The sequence below is a fragment of the Camelus bactrianus genome, chromosome 1 (assembly GCF_048773025.1).
Source record: "Camelus bactrianus isolate YW-2024 breed Bactrian camel chromosome 1, ASM4877302v1, whole genome shotgun sequence".
In the NCBI taxonomy this organism is placed as follows: Eukaryota; Metazoa; Chordata; class Mammalia; order Artiodactyla; family Camelidae; genus Camelus; species Camelus bactrianus.
In genome coordinates this window covers 7,817,331-7,839,505 of record NC_133539.1, presented here as the reverse complement: position 1 = coordinate 7,839,505, position 22,175 = coordinate 7,817,331, and the positions used below count along the sequence as shown (strand labels likewise).

Below are 22,175 nucleotides of genomic sequence, written 5' to 3'. Positions count from 1 at the left end.
ACATAATCCTTGTAGTCTTTGGTGATTTTCTTGCTTTATAGGATAATAAGGTGTTTCAGGCTCATCTAATACATTTCCTGTTTTAGAGCTGAAAACAGTCATTTCTTCAAAATCCCCATTTTCCAGAGCTGCTTGTCAATAACTATATCACTTGAAGTCCATTTTAAATGCCTCCTTCTCTACAAACTTCCTTTGAGCCTTCAGATCGAAAATAACCTTGTCTTCAGAACTGTACAAGCACATTGTTCCTTTCACGCTCCTTTTCACTTTTTCTTTTTATTATTATTTGTGTACATGACTACAGGAGGTCCAAAGACTGTCTCTGTGTTTTATTTATTTTATTGAAGTATAGCTGATTTGCAATGTTTCAGGTGTACAGCAAAGAGATTCAGTTATACATGTAAATATTTTTTCTTTTTCAGATTCTTTTCCGTTATAAGTGATCACAAGATATTGAATACAGTTCCCTGTGCTATGCAAGAAGTCCTTGTTGTTTATCCATTTTACATATAGTAGTGTGTATCTGCTAATCCCACACTCTTAATTTATCCCTCCCCTCTTCCCTTTTGGTAACTATAAATTTGTTTTCTATGTCTGTGAGTCTACTTCTGCTTTGTAAATAAGTTCATTTGTATCACTTTTTCAATTTGTCTTTGACTTAACATTATGATCATCTCTAGGTCTATCCATATTGTTGCAAATGGCATTATTTCATTCTTTTTTATTACTGAGTAATATTCCATTGTAAATATACACCACATCTTCTTTATCCATTCATCTGTCATGGACATTTAGATTGCTTCCATGTCTCGGCTATTGTAAAGAGTACTGCTATGAACATTGGGGTGCATGTATCTTTTCAAATTAGAGTTTTCATCTTTTCTAGATATATGCCCAGGAGTGGGACTGCTGGATCATATGGTAGTTCTATTTTTAGTTTTTTAAGGAACCTCCATACTGTTCTCCATAATGGCTGCACAAATTTCCATTCCCATCAACAGTGTAGGAGGGTTCCCTGTTATGTTTGAAACACCAGTGACCTAGACATGGCCTGATACATTTGTCTAATATTCACTACACCAGTGAAACACTTCATAGTCTTGGCGCAGATGTTAGAATTACAGACTCCCAACCGGCCCTACAGGATGGCTCTTCATTTCCTTTTACCGGAGTGTCAATTTTCTGAGGGTAAGTCTGAGTCAGCTTTGCTCTCTGCTGTGTATTCAGGGCCAGCATAGGGTCCAGCTTACAGCAGGCTCTCAGTAATGTTTGCTAAAAGAATAAATCAACAAAGGAAGAAATGACTGAACAAATGAATCAAAGAACTCCCTTATTCTTCCACGGAAACGTCGGACCAGCAGGGAATTACAGAGCCTGCGGAAGCCAGCGGAAGCCAGCCCAGATTCGGACCACTCAGATGCAGGGGGATCGTCCTCGGCGGAGGGGGCGGGGCCTCCCGGGAATCCCGCCCGTGCGGAGGCGGGGTGTTTCTAGAGTCACGCCCACTCGGGGCGGGGCCTGCTTGCGCGGGAAGCGGCGAGCGCGGCGGCGGGAGCTGGCGGCACGGGTGACTGACCACCGCGTCCCTGCAGGTACGGCCTTCCCCGCGCTGACTCCCGCGTCCCCGCGGTTTCCCTTCCAGGCCGGGCGGCGTTTGAGGGTTCCGCTGAGGGCCAGCCGTGAGGACCCGGGATAGCTCCCAGGAAGCGCGCGTTCTCGCGGCTGGTCCCAGCCCGGGGCCCGGCTCCGGCTCCGGCTCCGGCCCCGGCCCCGGCCCCGGCCCCGGCCCCGTGCTGCCTCCTCCCCCACCAGGTTCGGTCTCGGCTTCCCGGGCCCAGAGCCCCTTCTCGAGCGGCGGAAAGGGGGCTCCCCTCTCGCCCGCGGTCTCGGACGGCTCCCCAGGTGGTCCTCTCGCCCGGGCGGCCTCCTCCTCCGGGCGGTCCTCTTACCCGGCAGCCCCCTCCTCCGGGCGGTCCCCTCCCCTAGGAAGGCTCCTCCCCCGGGGCTGCCGGGCTCCTAGCTGTCAGGCTCGCCCCCTAGCCTCCCCTAAGCCGCTGGGGTCGTGCAGCCTGATCCGGCCCCTTGATTTCCACTGCCTGAGTGAACCATTTTACTTTTCCGGACGTAGCAGGAGAATAAACGTAAAACTCAGCGAATCATTTTAGGTGGAACTTGCGAGGTGTTACGTCAGAGGTCAACATTACATCCTCTCCCAGTACAGCGTGCATTTTTAATGGTTAGCAGGGTTCCTCGCTCCTAATAAGCGTTTAGAACATCGTTCCTGCTGTAATACTCAACTCGTTACCAACGATTTTCAGCATTCCTCTGTCTTTGACAAAAGGATGGTTCCTGAGGAATTTTTTTTTCTCCCTTTCAAGACTCTAGAGGATGAAAGTCATCACTTGTGAAATCGCCTGGCACAACAAGGAGCCTGTGTACAGCCTGGACTTCCAGCACGGCCCTGCCGGGAGGATCCACAGACTGGCGTCCGCGGGGGTGGACACCGCTGTCAGGGTAAGCGGGGCGAAGACGGAAAGGCCCAGGCACGCACTACTGAAGCAGCATTCTCAATTCTTTTATTTATAACTAACGTCAACAAGCACACACTACTTAGTTATCTAGCCCAGAGGGATAAAGTCTCTGGGCTTTGAGTCAACAAAGAAAGCAAAAGAGAGCAGCTTTCTTCCTTGGGGCCTGGTCCCTAGACTGATGTAACTGGATGCTCATTATTTGAGAATCCTGAGCCAGGTTCCTGTTGGGGAACACTCTGCACTAGAAAGAGCGTGGACAGCAGGCAGTGGGGCTGTAGGTTTATGTTTCAGATAGGAGTTCCTCCATTTTTTTCATTTCAACAGAAAATCTAAGTTTTCTTTCTGAAAATAAGCATGGTATTGCTTTCGTATGCACGGTGTGGTGGGTGCTCACTTTATGTTTCTCTGAATGAAATGTTTTCATATCAACAGATCTGGAAGGTAGAAAAAGGACCCGATGGAAAGGCTATTGTTGAATTTTTGTCCAATCTTGCTCGCCATACGAAAGCTGTCAATGTTGTGCGTTTTTCTCCAAATGGGGACATTTTAGCATCAGGAGGAGATGGTGAGTATTTTACTTTGAAATTCTTTAGAAACCGAATACCTGTGTGTCTCATGTTAAATAGTGAGATTTGAGCTAGATATACTGTTTTATTGTAGAGGTCGCTTCTGAATCTGCCATTTAGATAGTTTAGTAAAATAGTGGTGAGGGGAGCCTGAAGGGGTGGAGGCCAGTGAGCTTAAACTGCAAAGACCTGTAAAATGAAAATGGCTTCTTTCCCACTTACTCCCTCCAGGCTGGTTGGAGACAACTGAGAAGGTGCTTAATGTTCTGTCAGGGTCCCAAAGCAACTGCTCTGGCCTTGTGGGACTGTTAGTTTAGTATCTGTAAGTGATCACAGTCCGTTCCATGTCTCTGTATAATTAATGAGTTAATAGGCTTAAGGAGTCTTGTCTAAATGACCCTCTAAATTATGTTTGTTTAGTGGAAGTAGATTGAGTCACATTTTCTACTTGTGCTTAAATGGCATCAAACTGTACAGAAAAAGTAAGTCTTTTTATCGTGCTTTAAAACTAGGATAGTCTAGAAGCCAGAATAAAAATAAAGCAGGAATCTCAGATGTTGTTTGCAGAAGGAGGAAAAGAGACCTTGTTAAATTCGGTGCCCTGAGGTCCAGTGTGTGTGCAGAGGGAAAGGCGGGGAGTGGGAACATCACCTGGGGAAGGCCAGCAGGCTGTCTTCTGTGGGGTGTACAGGGCAGCACAGGTCCTTTGCCCTTGAAGGCCCAGCAATCTGCTCTTAGTCAGCACGTAGAGAGTGTCCATCTGTCAGGGCCAACCTCATCTCAGCCAAGCTCCCAGGGTTCCAGTTAATTTAGAAGGAACACGTGTCCATAGAACCAGCTGATTCACTCTCCTTTGGGCATTCCTCAAAGGGAGGCCGAGTTGTGACCAGAAGGTTGTGTGAGGAGTGTGGAGTCAGAACGTGGGGAGTGGAGGACTCAGACACATGATGACATCAGACTAGGGTACCTGATGTGTCCATGATATGAGCAGCTAACACGTACACAGGCTTACTCATGCCAGGCATTGTGTTGTAAGTGCTTTATGCATATTAACTCATTTAATCCTCACAGTAGCCCTGTGAGGTAGGCATACCGTTATTCCCATTTTACAGGAGAGGAGACCGAGGCATCAGGATGATAAGTGACTTACTTGCTGTAGGTTACACATCTCAGAATGGTTTGCCAAGCCTTACGTCGGTGGCTCTGGTTTTTTTTTTTTTCCTGTTTAGCCACTTACAGGTTATGCTGTAGATCTGCAGTCAGTTGGTTTGCAGTGGGGCTTTGCTGGCCTGGGGACCCTTCTGTTTCAAGGCGACCTTGTGTAGCTCTAATCTGGTATGAGTTTGATTCTGGAGTTTTTGTTCAGAAGACAAACCTGCTTTTCCTGCCCAGATTCTTAGAAGTAAATCGTCATGACTGTAGCGTCTATCGAACAACATAGATACTGTTTAACACCCTAAAACTCCAGACGTGAAGGCACGTGCGGTAAAGCACGGCTTCTCTTTAATCGACTTGCTCCACAGACGCTGTCATTCTGTTGTGGAAGGTGAATGATAACAAGGAGCCGGAACAGATAGTTTTTCAGGACGAGGATGAGGCTCAGCTGAACAAGGAGAACTGGACTGTCGTGAAAACGCTGAGGTAACCCAGGGAGGGACGTGGGAGCGGAGTGTCATCACCGTCTGACTGCATTAAACTGCTGTGCACTTTGAGTTTCATATCTCGCTTTAAACTTTTCCTTATGCATGGCAGTAATACAAGATTAGTTTAAAAGATAAAAACACGATTAAAACGAATTTTCCTAGTTTGTGTTATAAAATTTTCGTAGTAAACTGGGATCGGTTTTAAAGATACAAATACCCTTGAAAGTCATAGGTTATAGTTACAGCTGAGATAGCTCCAGTAGAAATGTCTAAAATCCCGTTCTGATGTATGCTCGCTGAGTTTACCTTTAAATTTTTGACATTTTTTTCTCTCCTTGAGATAAGAATTGCTTTTTCTCCTCTTTTTCCTCTTTGGAGTCTAGGGGCCACTTAGAAGATGTGTATGATATTTGCTGGGCAACTGACGGCAATTTAATGGCTTCTGCCTCTGTGGATAACACGGCCATCATGTGGGATGTCAGTAAAGGTAGCTGATACATTTTTGCTATTATTGGGGGAAGGAATATTCTAAGTGTCTAAAAAGCCTAACTTTTAAAGGCTTCAGAAGAGTTTCTCTCATGATCTGAAATAAGTGTTTGGCTGGAGAAGTTAGGGATTAGCCCCTGTGTCCTGGAGCCACCTCATTTTTAAGGGCCCTGTCAGAACGTCTGAGGTTTGGCAGTGGCGTCAGGAGTTAGCAGAGCAAGGTAACTCCCACGTGCTGGGGATGCAGACCCAACGGGGACAGGGCTGGTCCCCGCCTTCATGAACTCAGGGTCTTGGGAAGATGATCAAGCCATCATAATCACAGTGGGGCACTGAGTGCTCGATGTTGGGGTCTGTCGGATCAGGCTTCCATTTTGGGACATTAGGGAAAGCCAAGGACACCTCGCTGCTTTGAAAGAACCTGCTCTCTAGTTGGAGGGACAGCAGACGTGTGAGAAGTCACAGTTGTGTGAAAATAGCAGTGAGATGCCAGAGGCCAGTGGTGCCTGGTACCTGCCCACTTTTCACCCCTGTGGTCCTTCACTCAAGCTTGATGTTTTCTCCCAGACCACTGCCTCGCCTCCTCTTTAGTGTGCAGGCTGCTGATTCTCCTGCCGCCCAAGTGCCCAGCTCAGGAGTCAGGAGGTGGCGTTGGCATCGCCTGGGGCTGCCTTGCTGCTCTGCCTAGTTTTTGTCTACACCATAGAAGCCCCTGTTCTTCTTAGGTTTGTGCCATCTGGCTGAACCGTCCTCTGTCTTGCCTCATCTCTGTCACAGTTTTTCTAATCGGTTCCCGATCTTTGGCAAAACGGAGGACCAGTGTCACTGTCTTCTTTTTCTCAAATCTGGCCACATATTAGATAATTACAGTGTCCATGGACAGTCCATCCAGCACCCTCTGAAGCCAGTGGTAATGGCCTTGAACATTGCCAGCAAGCTGGGCACTCTTGCAGGTGCTGGAAAATACGTGAACACAATGGCTACATTCTGTTGGGGCATCAGACGAGTGAACAGACGGGTATAATGCCAGGAAGTGACAGTGCTACGAAGGGTGGGAGAGTGATAGGGGGACTGGGCAAGGCTTCTCTGAGCACTTGGTGTTTGAACAGAGACTGAAATGAAGTCAAGGAGCAAGCCATGGGAGTTATTTCGGGGAGGAATGCTCCAGCCTGTGGGAACGGAAGGTGCAGAGTCCCTGCAGCAGGAGTCACTTGTGTCCAAGGAACAGGAAATCGACCGAGTGCAGGAGCAGGGGGACGGGAGGACCTGAGGCCGGAGGGGTGCGGAGGCCGGGCTGCAGCGGGTTATAGACCATGGGAAGGGTTTCTGGTTGTATCCTAAGTGTGACTGCTTGATGTTGAAGGGTTTTGAGCAGTAATGTGATTTTATTTATGTTTTAAAAAGATGTCTTGGGGTGGTACGTGGCAAACTGATCTAGGAGAACACAGAGGGGAGCAGGGGACCCTGTTGGTGTTATGGAAGTGATTCAGGAGAGAGGTGCCGACGGCTTGAGCTGGGGAGCTACTGATGGAAGGGGTGAGGAACGCCTCAGTTAGGGTATAATTTGAAGAAAGAGTTGGCAGGATTTGCCGATGCGCTGGCTGTAACTCCAAGCATTTTGACGACCATGTGAATATTGGTGGCATTTCCTGAGGTTAGGTACGCTGGAGGAAAGAACAGTTTTGGCCAGTAGAAATCAAGACCGCGTCCTAGACCTCTGTCGTGTTTTTAAATTGTATAACAGGCAAAATTATTTAAAGTCAGTACATTTTTACTGAAGGAATTTCACATGTTGTGACTGCCCATCACCTTAGTTCCTCCAGAGTTTTGAATCATAATCTTCAAGCTGGCCCTTTAAAAGGAACCCCTGCTTATTCCACCGTTGTCACGTCAGTTGGTCCACAGGGCTTTGGCTGGGCTTCTTTGAAGGCCTCTGTCATTCAGCTGCTCTGTCAGTGACATCTTAAGCCAGGTGTCCTGTTCTTTCACCAGGACCGTCTCCTCCAGGTCTCTCAGCATCCCTGCTTCCCACTCGTTCTCTTCCTGGAGCCCTCAGGTCCCCTGAGCCCTGTTTCCTAGTCTATTGGCCCCTCTGGCTCCAGTATTTTCTCTACCCAGCTTGCTCTCCAGGGTGACCACTTAGGAACATAGTCAGTTCCCTCGGGCCCTGTTCTTCCATCGGACCCACCAAGACAGACCCCAGCCCAGGATCGGCGTTACAGTACTGGTGGTTTCCGAGTCCCGAGCCGAGCAGCACCCTGCAGACTGGGCCGCTACAAATGCATCCTCACCAGCCTCAGGTGGGGTCCCGGTGTCCTCACTCCCTTTCACTTGTGAGGTCAGGTCCCCCTCCTGTTCTCTCAAGTAGCTCCCCCCAGACCTCCACGGGTCTTCACCCCCAGCTACCAGTCTCAGCAGACTCCCTGAAAAGGGCTTCAAGATGGGGAGCAGGGAGGAAAGTTAGCCTGAAATTTGTGCGGTACGTTTTACCTATGAAGGTCACTGGCAGGTCACTGGCAACTTTCAGGCTGGGAGATGTGGCCCGCGGTGGGGAGCGGAAGCCCACTGCGGAGGGCTGAGCGAGTGGAAGGTGAGATGGTTGGGGGAGTGAGTGGGGGGTGTAGCCCGCTCCCCAGAGAAGGCGGCTGTGGTTTTTGTTTTTTTAAGAATGGCCAAGGCTTCCTAACTCCCTCCTCTTTTTATCCAGGTAATCTTTGCGTGCTGCTGGTTTGACCTTCTAAATATTTTCCCCAAAGTAAACATTTTCCCTTTTCCATCCCTACTTGCATTGTTCAGGCTCTCATCTCTCACTTGGTCTCCCATCACCTCCCAACTAGTAACACTTTCTGTGCTCTTCTTAAAACATCAGCTTCATCTTTATAATGCAGGTCACTTCCCAGCTCAGCGTTCCTCTGAGCCACGCTTGAGCACCCAGAGCCCCTTCCTCGCACACACACTTCTCTTACCCACTGGCGGTCTCGGTTATGTGTCAGTGCTCCAGGTGCCTCAGCTGACGTTCACCCCGTGGACTTGCTCAGAATACCCTCTTCTCCCCTTCACTGGCCCCCTGCGTCCTGTCTGACCTGGAGAACTGCACTCAGAGCTCGCTTCTTCTTGACCCTCACCCCCCGCTTTGTCAGCGCCCCTCATCCTCCATGGCGCATTGCAGTGCGCATGCCTGGCGGTGGCTCTGTGCCCCTAGAAGCCGTGAGCTCCCTGGGAGGAGGGGCTGTGTGAAGTCATCCGAGGTCCCCAGGGCCTGATGGGGAGCTTGGTGCAGAGTCTTCAGCCTGCTGAATGATGGAATGGCATAAAGAAATAATCCTTAAGTTATAGTTTATACCATTTGTACTTGAGTAGGCTTTGGTAATGCTGTTGTGTGCTTTATTTGTAGGACAAAAGATCTCAATTTTTAATGAACATAAAAGTTACGTACAAGGAGTAACCTGGGATCCTTTGGGCCAGTATGTTGCTACCCTGAGCTGTGACAGGTAAGTTCATATTGGGCAAATTGTCTTCATCTCTGTTTGCCTGAAATTTTCTTCAGAGATATTTTTATTACAGCTTCACCAATGTGAACCATGGTTTAGCTCTGATTTTTTTTTTGTTCTTGCTTTCATATGAAGCATTTTGTTTTACTGTTTTTCTTACAACATAATAAGAAATTGGAAACTAATTAGGACAAGAGCATTACACAAAGTTAGTATGTAATAAATCTTTATTGAATAGGTGAGTGAATGCGGAAAGAGCTTTGAATTAAATTTGAATTTCCCGGCAACTTTTAAAGAAAAAGTCGTTTAAAAATAGGGCTTACTTAAGCAAGAAGTACCCAGTGGTAAGGTTGGATATTTATTTCATTGTTACATTAGAGTTTACTACTGCAGTGATTTTAAAAACTCCATTTAAATTAATATGAAAATAAGATATCTTTGTCTTTTCTGAAAGGAGATCTTTTTGCTGTATTTACTTGTCTAATTAAACACAATAATTTAACTGTGTTCTAGGAACGAAGAATTTTTTTTTTTTAAATGAGATGTACGGACATGTCACTCATCAGTCCTAATGGTCCTTTTGAACATTTATCCAACTATGTTTAACTGTAACAAACTGAATTTCAGATGGCCCTGGAATGAAAGCACTAAGGAAGAGTTAGACTTCATTTTTCATAGACTCTCCTGTAACATTCTAAATGTCATTTATTTTCCAATATGTGTGTTTTATTCAGGCAATAGGAGTGAAACAGTCTGATTAGCTCAGGGGATAATATGAATTACCAACAACCAATTTACCTGCTGGTATTTTCCTTACTCTTGCAAATCCCTGAGGGCGAGACTGTTCCACACAAAATTAACTTCATGGCAGTCATAAAGATAGTTGTGGGGCCATGTGTCTAAGACTTGAAAAGTAACGCCAGGCCTAAAGTTCATGTCACTTGACAAGTTGAAATATTCAATAAAAAATGAAAATGTGACATATTTCCCCACTTCATTAGTGATACCCTTTTGGTTGTTAATATTTGCCTCTGTCATTCAGTTAAGTGTGGAAATCATTCGTAAATGGGTTTGCAGGCCGAAAACCATTGAAGCAATCTTCAGTTTTGGCATTAGATTCTTTCTGTGTGAAACAGGATTCATTTACTAGAAGAGATAAATCAGACTTTTCTTCTTTGTTTAGGATCCTGAGGGTATACAGCACACAGAAGAAACGTGTGGCTTTTAATGTCTCAAAGATGCTGTCTGGAGTAGGTGCCGAAGGAGAGGTATACGATGTTTTGACATTCCGTTGTAGCAGTGCTTTCGCTGGGACTCAGGAAGTTGTGAGCTCTTCCATATCTTGTAGCTAAACTCCTGGTCTCAAGGACCCAAATGCCTGAACTACAGCATGACATCCTCTCCGACTGCCACGTCTCAGTGCGGAGGGCTGAGCTGGGTCTAGGAGAGGGTTGGTGGTGGAGGACAGTGGTTTCCAGCTCTGCCTGCTCTGTGGAATCACCCAGGAAGCATTTGAAAATATGGGTGCCTGGGTGCCACCCCCAGAGATGCAATTCATTTGACTTGAGGTTGGCAGGGCCTCTGGGGTTCTGTGGTGCAGCAAGGGTCGAGAACTGCTGGCTAGAAGTATCCTGGCACGAGGCAACAGGAAGGCGGGTGGGTGAGCATCAGGTGGTCCGGCCACAGGCAGTACCCCTTCTTGGCAGGTAGATGGGGACCTCTGACAGCAGAGCCCCAGCCCTTGGCTGGGGACTCAGGAGTAGGAAGGATTTTTATCTTTGAGAGAACTGGCAAATGAAGCTGGCACCCTCGTCCTAGAGGAATTGGGACGACAGAGGCAGGCACTTGGGTGAAAGGGAGCAAGCTGGGTGCTGGAACAAAGAAGGGACAGGGTGCAAATCCAGTCCCAGGGCAGTGGGGTGAGGCAGTGTGGTCTGTGAGCTGGCTGACGCCGAGGGGTCCCATGTGTGGTTAGGAGAGTAAAGCCTGGTTCCTCGGGGTTGAGAGTTAAATGCGTAACGTTTATAAAGTGTCAATACATGGTAGCAAAAACTACTCCACACAGGTGTTCAAGAAATGTTGTTGAGGGGGAAGGGCACAGCTCAGTGGTAAAGCGCGTGCTTAGCATACATGAGGTCCTGGGTTCCATCCCCAGTACCTCCATCAAAAACAAATAAATAAAAACCCAATTACCTATATACCCTCCACAAAATGTTTGAAAAGGTGATAGGATTTACTAGTTTAGTAATCAGCTGTTTTCTTTTTAAAAGGGGTTTGTTCCTATGGAAATTCTAAATATATACACACAGATAACCAGCAAAGGGCTCCTAGTCCTTTTCCTGCCTTTTCCCAGTCTCAGTCCCAGTCCCAGTCCCCAGATGAAGCACTGCTGACAGACTGGTGTGTGTTGGTACGGAGGTTTGTTTGTTTAATAATCGCAGAACCGCACAGGCACACACACACATAGAGCTTTCCTTATCAAAAATGGGTGATCAGTTCATGAGTGATCACTTTTGCAGTCTTGCGTGATTATTTGATTGGTAATAAATTTCAGTTTCACTTATTATGTTAGTAATAAATGATAACATGTAAAGAAAAAAAAAATAGGAATTGGTGAGCCTTTACTGTGAATGCAGAGACCTGGAATAATGTTTCAACTTCGTGCCCTTCAGGCGAGAAGTTACCGGATGTTCCATGACGACAGCATGAAGTCGTTCTTCCGCAGACTCAGCTTCACTCCGGATGGGTCTTTGCTGCTCACGCCAGGTGTGTGGACAAAGCTTCTGATCTGAGGGTATGGTGGCAGCGGTGCCAATGTCTGTGCGCCTGGTTCTGCGATGCCCCCGTGGAAGGCTGTCTGGTAACCGCTAAGTGCACATGCCCTTCAGCCAGTCCACCCCTCACCTGAGATTCACTTCCTGAAGAAATTAAAACCTAGTACGAGAGTATATGTCCAAGGATGTTTATTGCAAGCATGTTCGTAGTTGTAAAAAAAAAAAAACAAAAACAAAACAATCCTCAGTAACAAAGGATGGGTGAATCAGTTGTGGTATTTTCATGCTGGTGAGCATCAGGCAGCTACTAAAGAAAACACATTAGTGCCATACAAGTTAACTTTCACGAGTAGTTGACCGAGAAAAGCAAAATGAGCAGAAATAGAAATAATACCCCATTGTATAAAACAGACTTAATAAACCCCATCGTGTGATTATATATGCGATTGAGTTATAACTGCTTATAACAATTATGTGAGCGCGGAGGAAATAAAAATGACCTAGTGGTTTGTCGAAATGGATGGCTTGGGGGTGTAAGGATGGGGTAAGGTGGGGAGGGGGTAGAAAGACCACTGGCGCTGTCTGCTGCCTGCGTAGCGGGTGTGAACTGGTTACGCGGAGATGATATATGTGTGTATGTATCAGGAAATGTTAACATAAGACAGGGAGATGTTCCCAAGAGCAACTGAGTGTGATGGTCATTCTCTGACAGGGTCTGACCCAGTTCTGAGTACAGCCTGGGGTGAGTGTGGAAGAGCTCTCAGTACAGGCTGCTCCCCAGGGTGAAAGCAGCTTCTGCTGGGGCTGGAAATGTCAGTAGAGGGCTGGTCTCCTGGCAGCCTCCAAACTCTAGCAGACAGATGGGAAAAGGCCAGAATCACAGGCTTTGGGTGGCAACTGATGTCAGCATCCAGGGGACAGAGAGCTGGGGGTCTAACCACAGCGCCTCACCAGCAGAAATTGGCTGGATTCTCAGGTCAGGGTCCTCTGCGGCTGGGGCTCTGCTTCCTGCCCACGCCTGGAAGTGGCTCTGGGGCAGCCGAGCCCCTCGGGGAGGTGACATCAGGGGAGAAGACAGGTGGGTAGAACTCCGTAAGGGCTGAACCCACACAAGTGACGGTGCTGGTATTTGCTCTCAGTCACAAAAAGATTGTCCAGGAGATAATCTTTCAGGGAAAATGTTTTACCAACCAGAACCGGATGCTCTTGGGTCTTTGCTGGTGAGCATTTAATAATGCCTGGCCTTGCCTTCCTCTCCCCGCTTCTCCAGCTGGATGTGTGGAGTCCGGTGAAAATGTAACCAATACAACATATGTTTTCTCCAGGAAAAATCTGAAAAGGTATGCAACTGAAGAAATGTTTGCAACGTTTACCCTTTGTTTTTGTTTTGCTTTTGTTGAGTGATGGTGCCTTTTTCTAAAACCACGGTTCATCTTCTAGACCCGTTGCCCATCTTCCATGTCCTGGGAAGGCGACGCTGGCTGTCCGCTGCTGCCCAGTCTACTTCGAGCTGAGGCCGGTGGTGGAAGCAGGTGCGTCAGAGCCGTGGGGTGTGTCATGTTCTCTGAGGCAGGTCACTGGGGGATGGGGGTTGGGGAGAAGTGATCAGGTGGGTTGGTTCAGTTCAGTCTTAAGAGCAAAGACTGATGTTATCAAACTACATGTCAGTTTTTTGCCTTGTCTAGACTATACTTTCTTTGCTTAAAGCTACTTTAAAGGAAAAGTACTAGTTTTGTTTCTCAACGGAAGCAGATTGAATGTCGCTCATTATCAGTTTCCTATGCAGTAAAATTATGAGCTGGATTTTTGTTTAACTTTTTTCCCTCCACTGGCTGCTTTTAAGATTTTTCTCTTTGTCGTTGGCTTTGAACAACATATCTGATATGTTGTGCCTTGCTGCAGTTTTCTTCATGTTTATTGTGCTTGAGGCTCATTGATCTTCTTAGATCTATGAGTTCATAGTTTTCATCAAATTTGGGGATTTTCAGCAATTATTTCTTCAAATATTTTCTCTGTCATCCCGTCTCCTCTTCTTCAGGGACTCCAGCTACACATCTGTGAGGCTGTTTGAAGCTGCCCATGGCTTACTGCTACTCTGTTTGCTTGTTTTCTTCCTCTCAGGGCTTTATTTTGGATAGTTTCCATCGCTATATTGTGAGTTCACAGATCTTTTCTTCTTGGTAACCTGCCCTGGGTGCCGTCCAGGTACTTTCTCTCTGTGACAGTGCAGTTTTCATCTCTGGAGTTCAGCTTGGGTCTTTCTTACATATCTCTGCTTAACCCCTTCCGTCTTTCCTCTTGCTTCTTGAACACATGGGATACAGTTTTTGTATTAACTCTTTTAATGTCTTCATGTACAAAGGGTCAGTTCTTACTGATTTTTTTTCCTCCTCATTGTGGGTCACATTTTTCTGCTTCTTAGCATGACTGGTTAATTTTTTGCTAGATGCCAGCCAGATACTGGATTTTACCTTAGTGGATGCTGGATATGTTTTCATTCTTATATTCTTGAGCTTTATTCTGGGATGCAGTGAAGTTACTTAGAAACATTTTGCGTCTTAGGGGTCTTGCTATTAAGCTCTGTCGGGTGGGATCACAGGGGCATTAGGTCTAGGGCTAATCTCCCTGCTACCAAGGCCAAGCCCTGTGAGTGCTCTAATCGATGCCTGTGAACAAGGAGATTTTCCACTCTGGCTGATTTCTGGCCTTGTGTGAGCTTCGGGGATGGCTCTTCCTTTCCCGTGGTTCTCACTTCGACCCTGGTCAATTCTTCCCACGCGTGCACTGGTTAGCACTCAGTGGACGGCTCCAGAGGGCGCCAGCTCTCTGTCTCTGCTGCTCCACCCCGGGGGTTTCCAGCCTCCTGGCATCCCAGCTCAGGGCATCTGCTGGGCGCCACCTGGCTTCCCTCCACCTTTGCTGGGACTGGAAACTCCAAGCATAAGCAGAGGAAAGCATAGGGCTCACCTCTCTTGCTTCCCATCTCTGAGGGATTGCTGTCCTCCATGACCTGATGGACAGTGTCTTAAAAAACCTTGTTTCATATATTTTGTCTGGTGTTTTAATTGATTCAGGTGAAGGGTTAGTCAGGTCCCTGGCCGGATGCCGAAGCTGTTTCTAAGTTTCTCATCCTTTATGTGAATGACTGTAATCAACTTGACAGCATTAAAACATCACTTGATAAAATGTTTCTATGTGACTGATGTTTTCCTTATCAGGCAATGACCCCTCAGGGTGACCTGCTTCATTCACACATCTTTTCTCTCCTCTTCTTTTTGGACCTCAGGTGCCCATTGACTGTTGGATCATAACACAGTGTCCTCACTGGTTCATGCTTGGTTCTCCTCGATTCATATATTCCTATACAAAATCATTAAAAGAACTGAATTCTTTTGTAAAGCACATAGCAAACTAGTCTTTAGTAAAATTATGTCATTTATGTCCCCAGGGAAAAGGCTGGGGTGGGGGTAGAATTTGTTTTCTTTGGGAACGTGGCTTTTGCTTTACTTCCTCTGTCCCTGTTTTGCCTGTCACAAGAGCCAGGTGTGGAGCTGGTGAGCCTGCCTTACCGCGTGGTGTTTGCCGTGGCTTCCGAAGACTCTGTGCTTTTGTACGACACCCAGCAGCTGTTCCCATTTGGTTACGTGTCTAACATACATTACCACACCCTGAGTGATATTTCCTGGTGAGTGGCTGGTGGAGGGAAGGTGGATGGCGGGGTGCAGTGTACGTTGTCCTGGAGTAGCCCCTCAGGGCAGGGAGCATGTCATCCTGCAGTTGGCTCTTTTAGCCCTTATTTTACTTTTTTTTTTTTTTAAAGAATCAACATTAAAAGGAAAGCCATTCCTAACTGCTGTAACACTGCTTCCTGTTGTGGGTGTTGGTGCCATTCAGACTGCCCCAGGGGGTTTATCTGCTTCTTATCAACCAAGGAAAAGTCCCCAGTGCAACCTGGTTATTTGGGGACTCGCCAGGCCCTCCGAGAGGAGGCCCAGGCCTGCGGGCCCTGCTGCACAGACGAGGAAAGGGGCCACTCTGCCCTCGCCTTTCTGCCTGGGGTCCTCAGCTCCCCTGGGCTCCCTGATGCAGCCTCCCACTGCCTGCTCAGGCCCAGCCTGGGCCTGGCCACCCACCGTCTATTCCTTGCCTTTATAACTCTTTATCTTCTTCTAATTTTCTTTTTATCTTGGATGGGGAGGGAAAAGCCATCCCAACTTTATTCTGGTGAATTCAGTGACAACGAAGAGAGGTTGGGTCCCTGAGAAACTCGAGGTGGGTTGGGAGGGGAAGGGTGTGAGGAGGGAGCTCACACAAACCCTTTTTCCATCATGTTTTTCCCCTTGACTCTGCCTTCAAACAGAGCTCATGATTTTGCTTGAACTTCTATTTCCTAACTAGTAACGAGAGAGCTGAGAGTGACCCGTGGACTTTGGTAACGTTTTTAACTCTTTCTTCTGTTTTGGGAACAAAGGTCCAGTGATGGGGCCTTCCTGGCCATTTCTTCCACGGATGGTTATTGTTCATTTGTGACGTTTGAGAAGGATGAGCTCGGAATACCCTTGAAGGAGAAACCGGTTTTGAGTGTGAGAACTCCTGATACAGCGAAGAAAACTAAGAGTCAGACACACCCTGGGTCTTCGCCAGGACCCAGACTGGTAGAGGGAACCCCCACCAGCAGAGCCCAAGACCCCAGCAGTCCCTGTGCAACGCCCCCTCAGACGAAACCGCCTCCGGCCCCCACGGCAGCCAAGGACACCCCTGCGACGACTCCTAGTGCCAGAGGCTTCCTGGCGGGGCCTTCAGAGGAGAAGACCCTGCAGCCCAGTGGACAGAATGTGAAGGCCCACCCGTCCCGGAGGATCACTCTGAACACCCTGCAGGCCTGGAGCAAGTCAACACCCCGGTGAGAACTTGGACAGAAAGAGAAGCTGTCCTTGCGGTCACAAAACAGACCACAGACTGAGAGCCCCCGCCCTTCAATAGGTGACGTTCCACACTCTGCCAGAGAGGCGTTTCCCAGCTTTGAATCTGAGAGCGCCCCCTCCCTGCTTACAGACCTCAGTTGTCTGCTTCCTCCCTGGCGGCTGAGTCCAGGCGCCTGCGCGCGGCCTGCAGGCGGGTCTGCGGCAGCCCGCCGTCCAGCACGGTCACCCCGCTATCTTCCTCCCTGTGCCTTCCTCTCCAGCCTGACCCGAAAGCCAGGTTGCCAGAGCACGCTCGGCCCTTGGAGGCCTCTGTGCCTTTCCCTTCCAGGGACATCCTGGACACCTGCTCCCCTGGTGACACTCCTGAAAGGCCCATTTGGATGTCCCTTCAGCCCTTTTCTCTAGCACAACACATCACAGTCAACGGCAGATGTCTGATTTGTGCTTCTGTTTCCCGTTAGATTATAAGCCCCATGAGACAAGAGTATGTCTCCATTCTTTACCTGTGTTGTCTTGTCCAGAGCAGTGAGGGGCACTTTCCAGTGGGCAGGAAAGCAAAGGAACCCTTCCTCGAGGTGGTTTCAGCCACGTCCAGCAGACGGGCTCACGGTAAACAGTGGTCTGGTCTGAGCAGTCTCCAGGAGATGCTGCCTGTGTGTTCTTCCCCGCTCACGTCCATCTGGCCGGTAAACATGCCCGAGTTCGCGGCTGGTGCTGCAGACAGAGCTGCTCACCACGGTGCCCATCATCAAGCAGCAGTGAGCCTCCAGGTGTCCTTCCCTGGAAATCACCGACTCGGGATACGGCCTTCTCTGCCCGCCTCCCGCCACCTAGCCTGGGGAGGGGATGCGGCGGGAAGGGTGCGCGTGACAGACAGGAAGCGCTGTGTCTCTCCCGCCCTGTCAAAATCATGCAATTTCCTTGGCGGGCCCGTAGTACGGGTTAGGTCTAGTGTTTGGCTCTTTTTGAATCTTTCTTCAGACTAGCAATGTTTTTAAAAAAATTCTTTTTGTTTTTAGGTAGGGGAAGTAAATGGGAAGGTGTTCTTTGAAATATTTTTAGTATTAAAGTTTTTCCCCCTCTTAATTTCTTGTGATCTTCTTACAGTTATAATGTAAAAAAAATAGTGGTTAAAAGTAAAGACTGTGGACTTCAAAAAGAAACGTGTATGTTTTGGAGCTTTCCATGGTAGAAGCCATATCTGATAAGCTTATATATGAAGCCTTCAGCACAGTGTTCAGCGTATCATTGGTATGAACAAAACACAGGTTTTGAAACTTTTAGGTGACTGGTTAAGGTTTAAATTGACTACTATATATGTGATAGTTTAACTCAGTCCATGGTCCTTAGTTACTAAGTAAGTGGACAGATAAACACATTCAATGCCGTGTGTGGTATGATCAGCTGAAATTTTTAAAAATGTCACCTTTGGGTAGTTTTGAAATTTGATGTCATACACAATTCCTTTGATACTAATGACCTTTTACTTCTTTTTTTAATCAAGGAGAATAAACTTAAAACCCTTAAAGACAGGTACTCCACCAAATTCTATACCAACCACTATAATTTCCAGCCCTTCCACAGAAGAAAGTCAGTCAGGTAAGTGATATTGTTACTAGTTTAATATAATTAAAGATGGATTATCTTTCCTTTTGGAAATTAACGCCACCTAACTTTAAGTCAGTTCTGAAGCAGCAAGGATGCATCTTTAAACTCACTGGCTGTCTCTGTATTCTCAGCAGGGAGACTCCTCCTCCCGCAGAAGCGCTCACTGTGAGGCAGATGGGGGGTTCAGGAGGTGGTGTAGCCCCGGTTCTCAGCCTTGGCATCGCTGGTGCCGTGGGTGGGTCGTTCCTTGTTGTGGTGCCGTCCTGTGAACATAGGATGCTGGTACCCATTCCCTACCCCAACTCATGACATTCTAAAATGTCACCAGATGCTGCCCACTGTCTCCCGGGAGGCACGGTTGCCCCTGGTTGAGAACCACTGGTATAGATCCTTCCCCTTAGAGCCATGAAGGACCTGGCCAGGCAGTTCAGTTCCTTGTCTGGGCATGGAATTTATTTTATAAACGTCAGCTCTTAAAGAAATCTTCACTCACTTGCCAATTTTGTGTGTGTTCATGTTTCAGAGACGCTTGGAGACCCTCAGGGCAGTCCCCCAGAACTGAAACGGCCCAGACTCAGTGAGCACAAAGAAGGTACCCAAGGTCTGGACCCTTGATGAGACTGGTCTTATGCCCAAAGGCTGCCAGATCTGGGGACCCCCGTGTGCCCAGGGAGGGGTGAGGCCGAAGACACCTGAGACCAGTGGCATCAGACGGAGCCTGACAGACCCTTGTAAAGTGATTTCTGTAACAGAAGATACACGTGGACTGATTTCTCTAGAAATATGCTTGCTCTTGTATTCAAAATACATTTTTACCTCAGAGATGTGAACATTTTAATAGACTAAACGCTGTTTTTGACAAGTTTGTGGGACTGGAGCATCACCTAGTGTGAAAATCAGTAACTCCCCTTTGGAATGCTTGTATCAAAGTCCAGACACTTTACGGGTGGACTCCTACAGCCGGAATTAGAGGAGAAAGTAATTTAAGAAGACTTATTCTGTTGAATTTTAGAGTGTTTGATTATTAGATCAATTTAGCTTCCAAACAGTTGATTCCCTTTTACAAGTTTGTTGTATTCGCTTTCTGATTTTAAAGGTATAATGCTTATCCTAGAAAGTTAGTGAACTAGAGAGAAGTAGAAAAAACAGGATGGAGGTGGGAAATCACCCATCATCTCCCCACCAGAAGGACCACTTGTGACTGTTTTGGCATATTTCCTTCTTAAAATTTTTATTTTTTTTTTTGTTATTTTTTGGTGTGGCTGGGGGAAGAGTTGGGATTTTACTTCAGATACAGTTTGGTCTCCAAACAGGTTAATTTTTCAGGTTGATTTTTCAAAGCCAAAGAAGTACCCTTACTTAGCAGTTGATGCCTCTGCTCTCTCTGGTCCTTGGGACGATGGCACATTCCTTTCTGTCTTGGGAGTGGATGGAGCTTGTGGGCCGAGACGCGTGAGGTGCTGTCCCTGCAGCAGGAGGCACACGTTGGGAGTCGTCTCTCTGGGCGGGAGACGCTGGGTGATGGGCCAGGAGGGGGCGCCGGGCGGGACCCTGGAAGCCCCTGCGGCTGCCTCACAGGGCAGAGAGGTTGACAGCTGAGCGCTGGGTGCCGTCTCGCTGGCACAATGAACACGGTGAGTCACGCAGGTGAGGCCACACCCAGGGCCCCTCTCCGTCTGAACAAGATCAGAGAGTGAGTTCAGAACCGGCAGATCCAGGCTCTGACTCGAAGCCACTGAGGAGGGAAGAACGTGTTCGCAAGTCAGCAGCAAGGAAAGGAGCTGGAGAAAAGCATCACTTTGTTGCTTAATCCACAATCTACTTAACCAGAAAAAGTTTGCCTACCTTTACGTGGGAAAGTGGCAAACTGGGGACAACCTGACAACGTAGAGAGCTGGCCGGTGAGTGGATGCATGGTTGTAATAACGCAGGTGTGGGTCACCATCAACGTGAAGACAGTTAAAAATGTCCAGCAGCAGCTGTTGGACCAGTCGTTCTCAACCTTGAAGTCACGAAGAGCTGCCAAAAAGACCGACGCCTCCCGAGGGTCCTGCCTCCCGAGACCTGGCCTCCTCGGGCCGGGGCACGGTCTCAACCTCAGGATTCTTTAAGGCTCTTCGAGTGATCCTGCCGCTAAGCCAGGACTGGAGGGCAGAGTGGGGACGCTTCCCTGAGGCGGTCTCGGGGCTCAGCGCCTTTGCACTGAGCACGTCTTCCTGCTCCTCTCTGGTTTGTCACTGATTGACAGAAAAACGTCCTCACCAGGGCTGCTTGACTCAAAGGACAACGTGTAGGAGGTGCCATCAGCCCTCCAAAGGAAAAGGTCCTTTTAAATTTCCTGCAGCTGGAGCGAGGTGTGTCTGTAATGGTTGACCCCTGTGCAGATAGGAGTGACGTGGGTCCCCTGTCTTGGTGAGGGGGCCGCTTCCCCAGCCACACTCGGTGGAGGGGGGTCAGTTGGGGGGGGAGCACACCTTCAGCAGGAGCAGGTTTATAGGCACAGCTGCTTGTTTATCAGCTGTCACCTTGGCTGTAAATTATAGAATCAGTAATAAAAACGCAGGTGATATCAGCTCAGTGTCCTGACCTGAAGCCCCCCCGCTTCTATCTGGGTAGCTACTGGGGAGGCCTGGGATGGGAGCCTGGCCTGAGGGTCGGGCAGTATTCCTTACCAGCAGTCGCTGTGCATAGAAACTTCCTTGCCATCCCGGGTCTCTAGTTGGATGGGGTTTTGTTTGTTTTTTTGCGCGGCATCGCCAGGTGTCTCAGCATCTCTGCTGCCAGGTATGAATTCCTGCTGCTCGGTAGGGAGGACTGCGCGGAGATTGTGATGCGCGTTCGCTGGCGTCTGGGAGTGGGACAGTGGGGCTGCTGTGGCCCTGGCTGCGCATTGGCAGGAGGAAGGCAGAGGTGGAGGCTCTGCTCCACGCCGGGGGCACCGGGGCAGTTGGGGGCAGGGATGTGGTGCCTCGGGGCCCATGGTGGGTGACCAGGCCCGAGCCATTGGGAAAGGGGCCTCCTCAGGCGGGGTGTCCGCCACGGCAAGAGCCCTCCTGGGGAAAGACAGAAGGCGAGCAGGAGGGTAAGTCGATCCAGTCCTCCTTACTCATTTTTGTTCCGCTGTGGCCACCACCTCTGTTGTCCTTGCTGACAGTGCTCACTCCTGCGTTTTAATGGTGGTGTTGACCCTTCTTACCGAAATAATTATCAGTAGCCATTTAAATAGCGTAGGTCCCGAGTCCTTGTGGGGAGAATGCACTGGCCCACCCCCCTTTCCCAAGTGAACTCCCCACTTCTCCTGCCTCTTCCCTTTTGTGTTATTTTGCTCTATTTCAGTCTCAGCTCCCTGTCATCTGGGGTGGGGGGGGGCAGTGTGTGTGTCTAACAGAGAGACAGGACCTTGGACAAACTTCTTCATCTGAAGAAGTTTCTTCACAGCTCTAAACACGTCAACTTCGCCTACTCTGTCAGAGGGCAGGGGTAAGAGAAAGGAAAGAGGACAGAAGGCAGAAACAGAATTAAATGGCTGGAGGGTAAACCAGGTCCCACACCTTCCCGCATAGTGAGGGGACAGGCACCTGTGCGCACACGCACTCTCATGGCCACTAGAGGTCACTGTCCCCACTGGATCTGCCCAGTGGTAGGGCTGCCTCAGCTTGGAGTCTCTGCTGCTGGCTTTGCCCCACCTCCCCCGAGAGGTCCACGTCCCTGTCAGGCTTGCACAGTGGCCTTGAATGCTGGCTCCGCCCCCAGTGGCCAGACATAGAGGGGGCATCATTGAACACATGAGGGTGGGAGGGGATTGTGAAAGTAGCACAAGTCCTCATCCGTTCACTAGTTCCCCTGTTTATCATCATTCAAGAAATGTTTATCAAGGGGGAGGGAATAGCTTAAGTGGTAGAGTGCATGCTTAGCACACACAAGGTCCTGGGTTCAATCCCCAGTACTTCCTCTAAAAAATAAATCAGTAAACCTAAATACCTTCCCCACTCAAAAAGGAAAAAGAAATGTTTGTCAAACACGTGGGTCCCGGAGGAAACGTCAGGGAACAAAACAGACAAAGCTCTCTGCCCTCCTGGAACTTGCATTCTGGTTAGGGGAGACCCACAATAAGACTAGTAAACACACGTTAGAAGATGACTGTGGAAGAA

General features: G+C 48.4%; 1 protein-coding gene across 3 annotated transcripts; it reads left to right on the top strand.

Moving 5' to 3' along the window:
- Nucleotides 1-1,473: 1,473 nt before the first annotated feature.
- Nucleotides 1,474-20,596, top strand: CHAF1B (chromatin assembly factor 1 subunit B). 3 transcript variants are annotated; one of them, XM_074357568.1, is made up of 14 exons: nucleotides 1,474-1,592; nucleotides 2,379-2,514; nucleotides 2,964-3,096; nucleotides 4,621-4,738; nucleotides 5,124-5,227; nucleotides 8,621-8,717; nucleotides 9,901-9,985; nucleotides 11,390-11,483; nucleotides 12,762-12,831; nucleotides 12,932-13,023; nucleotides 15,035-15,176; nucleotides 15,963-16,394; nucleotides 17,921-18,015; nucleotides 18,548-20,596. In XM_074357568.1, the coding sequence occupies exons 2-14, from the start codon at nucleotides 2,389-2,391 to the stop codon at nucleotides 18,637-18,639; spliced, it is 1,680 nt and encodes a 559-aa protein (XP_074213669.1). In that variant the 5' UTR covers nucleotides 1,474-1,592; nucleotides 2,379-2,388; the 3' UTR covers nucleotides 18,640-20,596. The 3 variants fall into 3 exon arrangements, 2 of the variants coding, with proteins under 2 accessions (XP_074213669.1, XP_010954821.1); XM_010956519.3 differs by having other exon boundaries at nucleotides 15,029-15,176; XR_012504037.1 differs by lacking the exon at nucleotides 18,548-20,596 and having other exon boundaries at nucleotides 15,029-15,176; nucleotides 15,963-17,667.
- Nucleotides 20,597-22,175: the final 1,579 nt, after the last annotated feature.

Coding starts and splice junctions, on each gene's coding strand:
- CHAF1B (XM_010956519.3), top strand. CDS start 2,389: ATGAAAGTCATCACTTGTGAAATCGCCTGGCACAACAAGGAGCCTGTG. Junction 2,515..2,963: donor GGGTGGACACCGCTGTCAGG/GTAAGCGGGGCG, acceptor TCATATCAACAG/ATCTGGAAGGTAGAAAAAGG. Junction 5,228..8,620: donor CATGTGGGATGTCAGTAAAG/GTAGCTGATACA, acceptor CTTTATTTGTAG/GACAAAAGATCTCAATTTTT.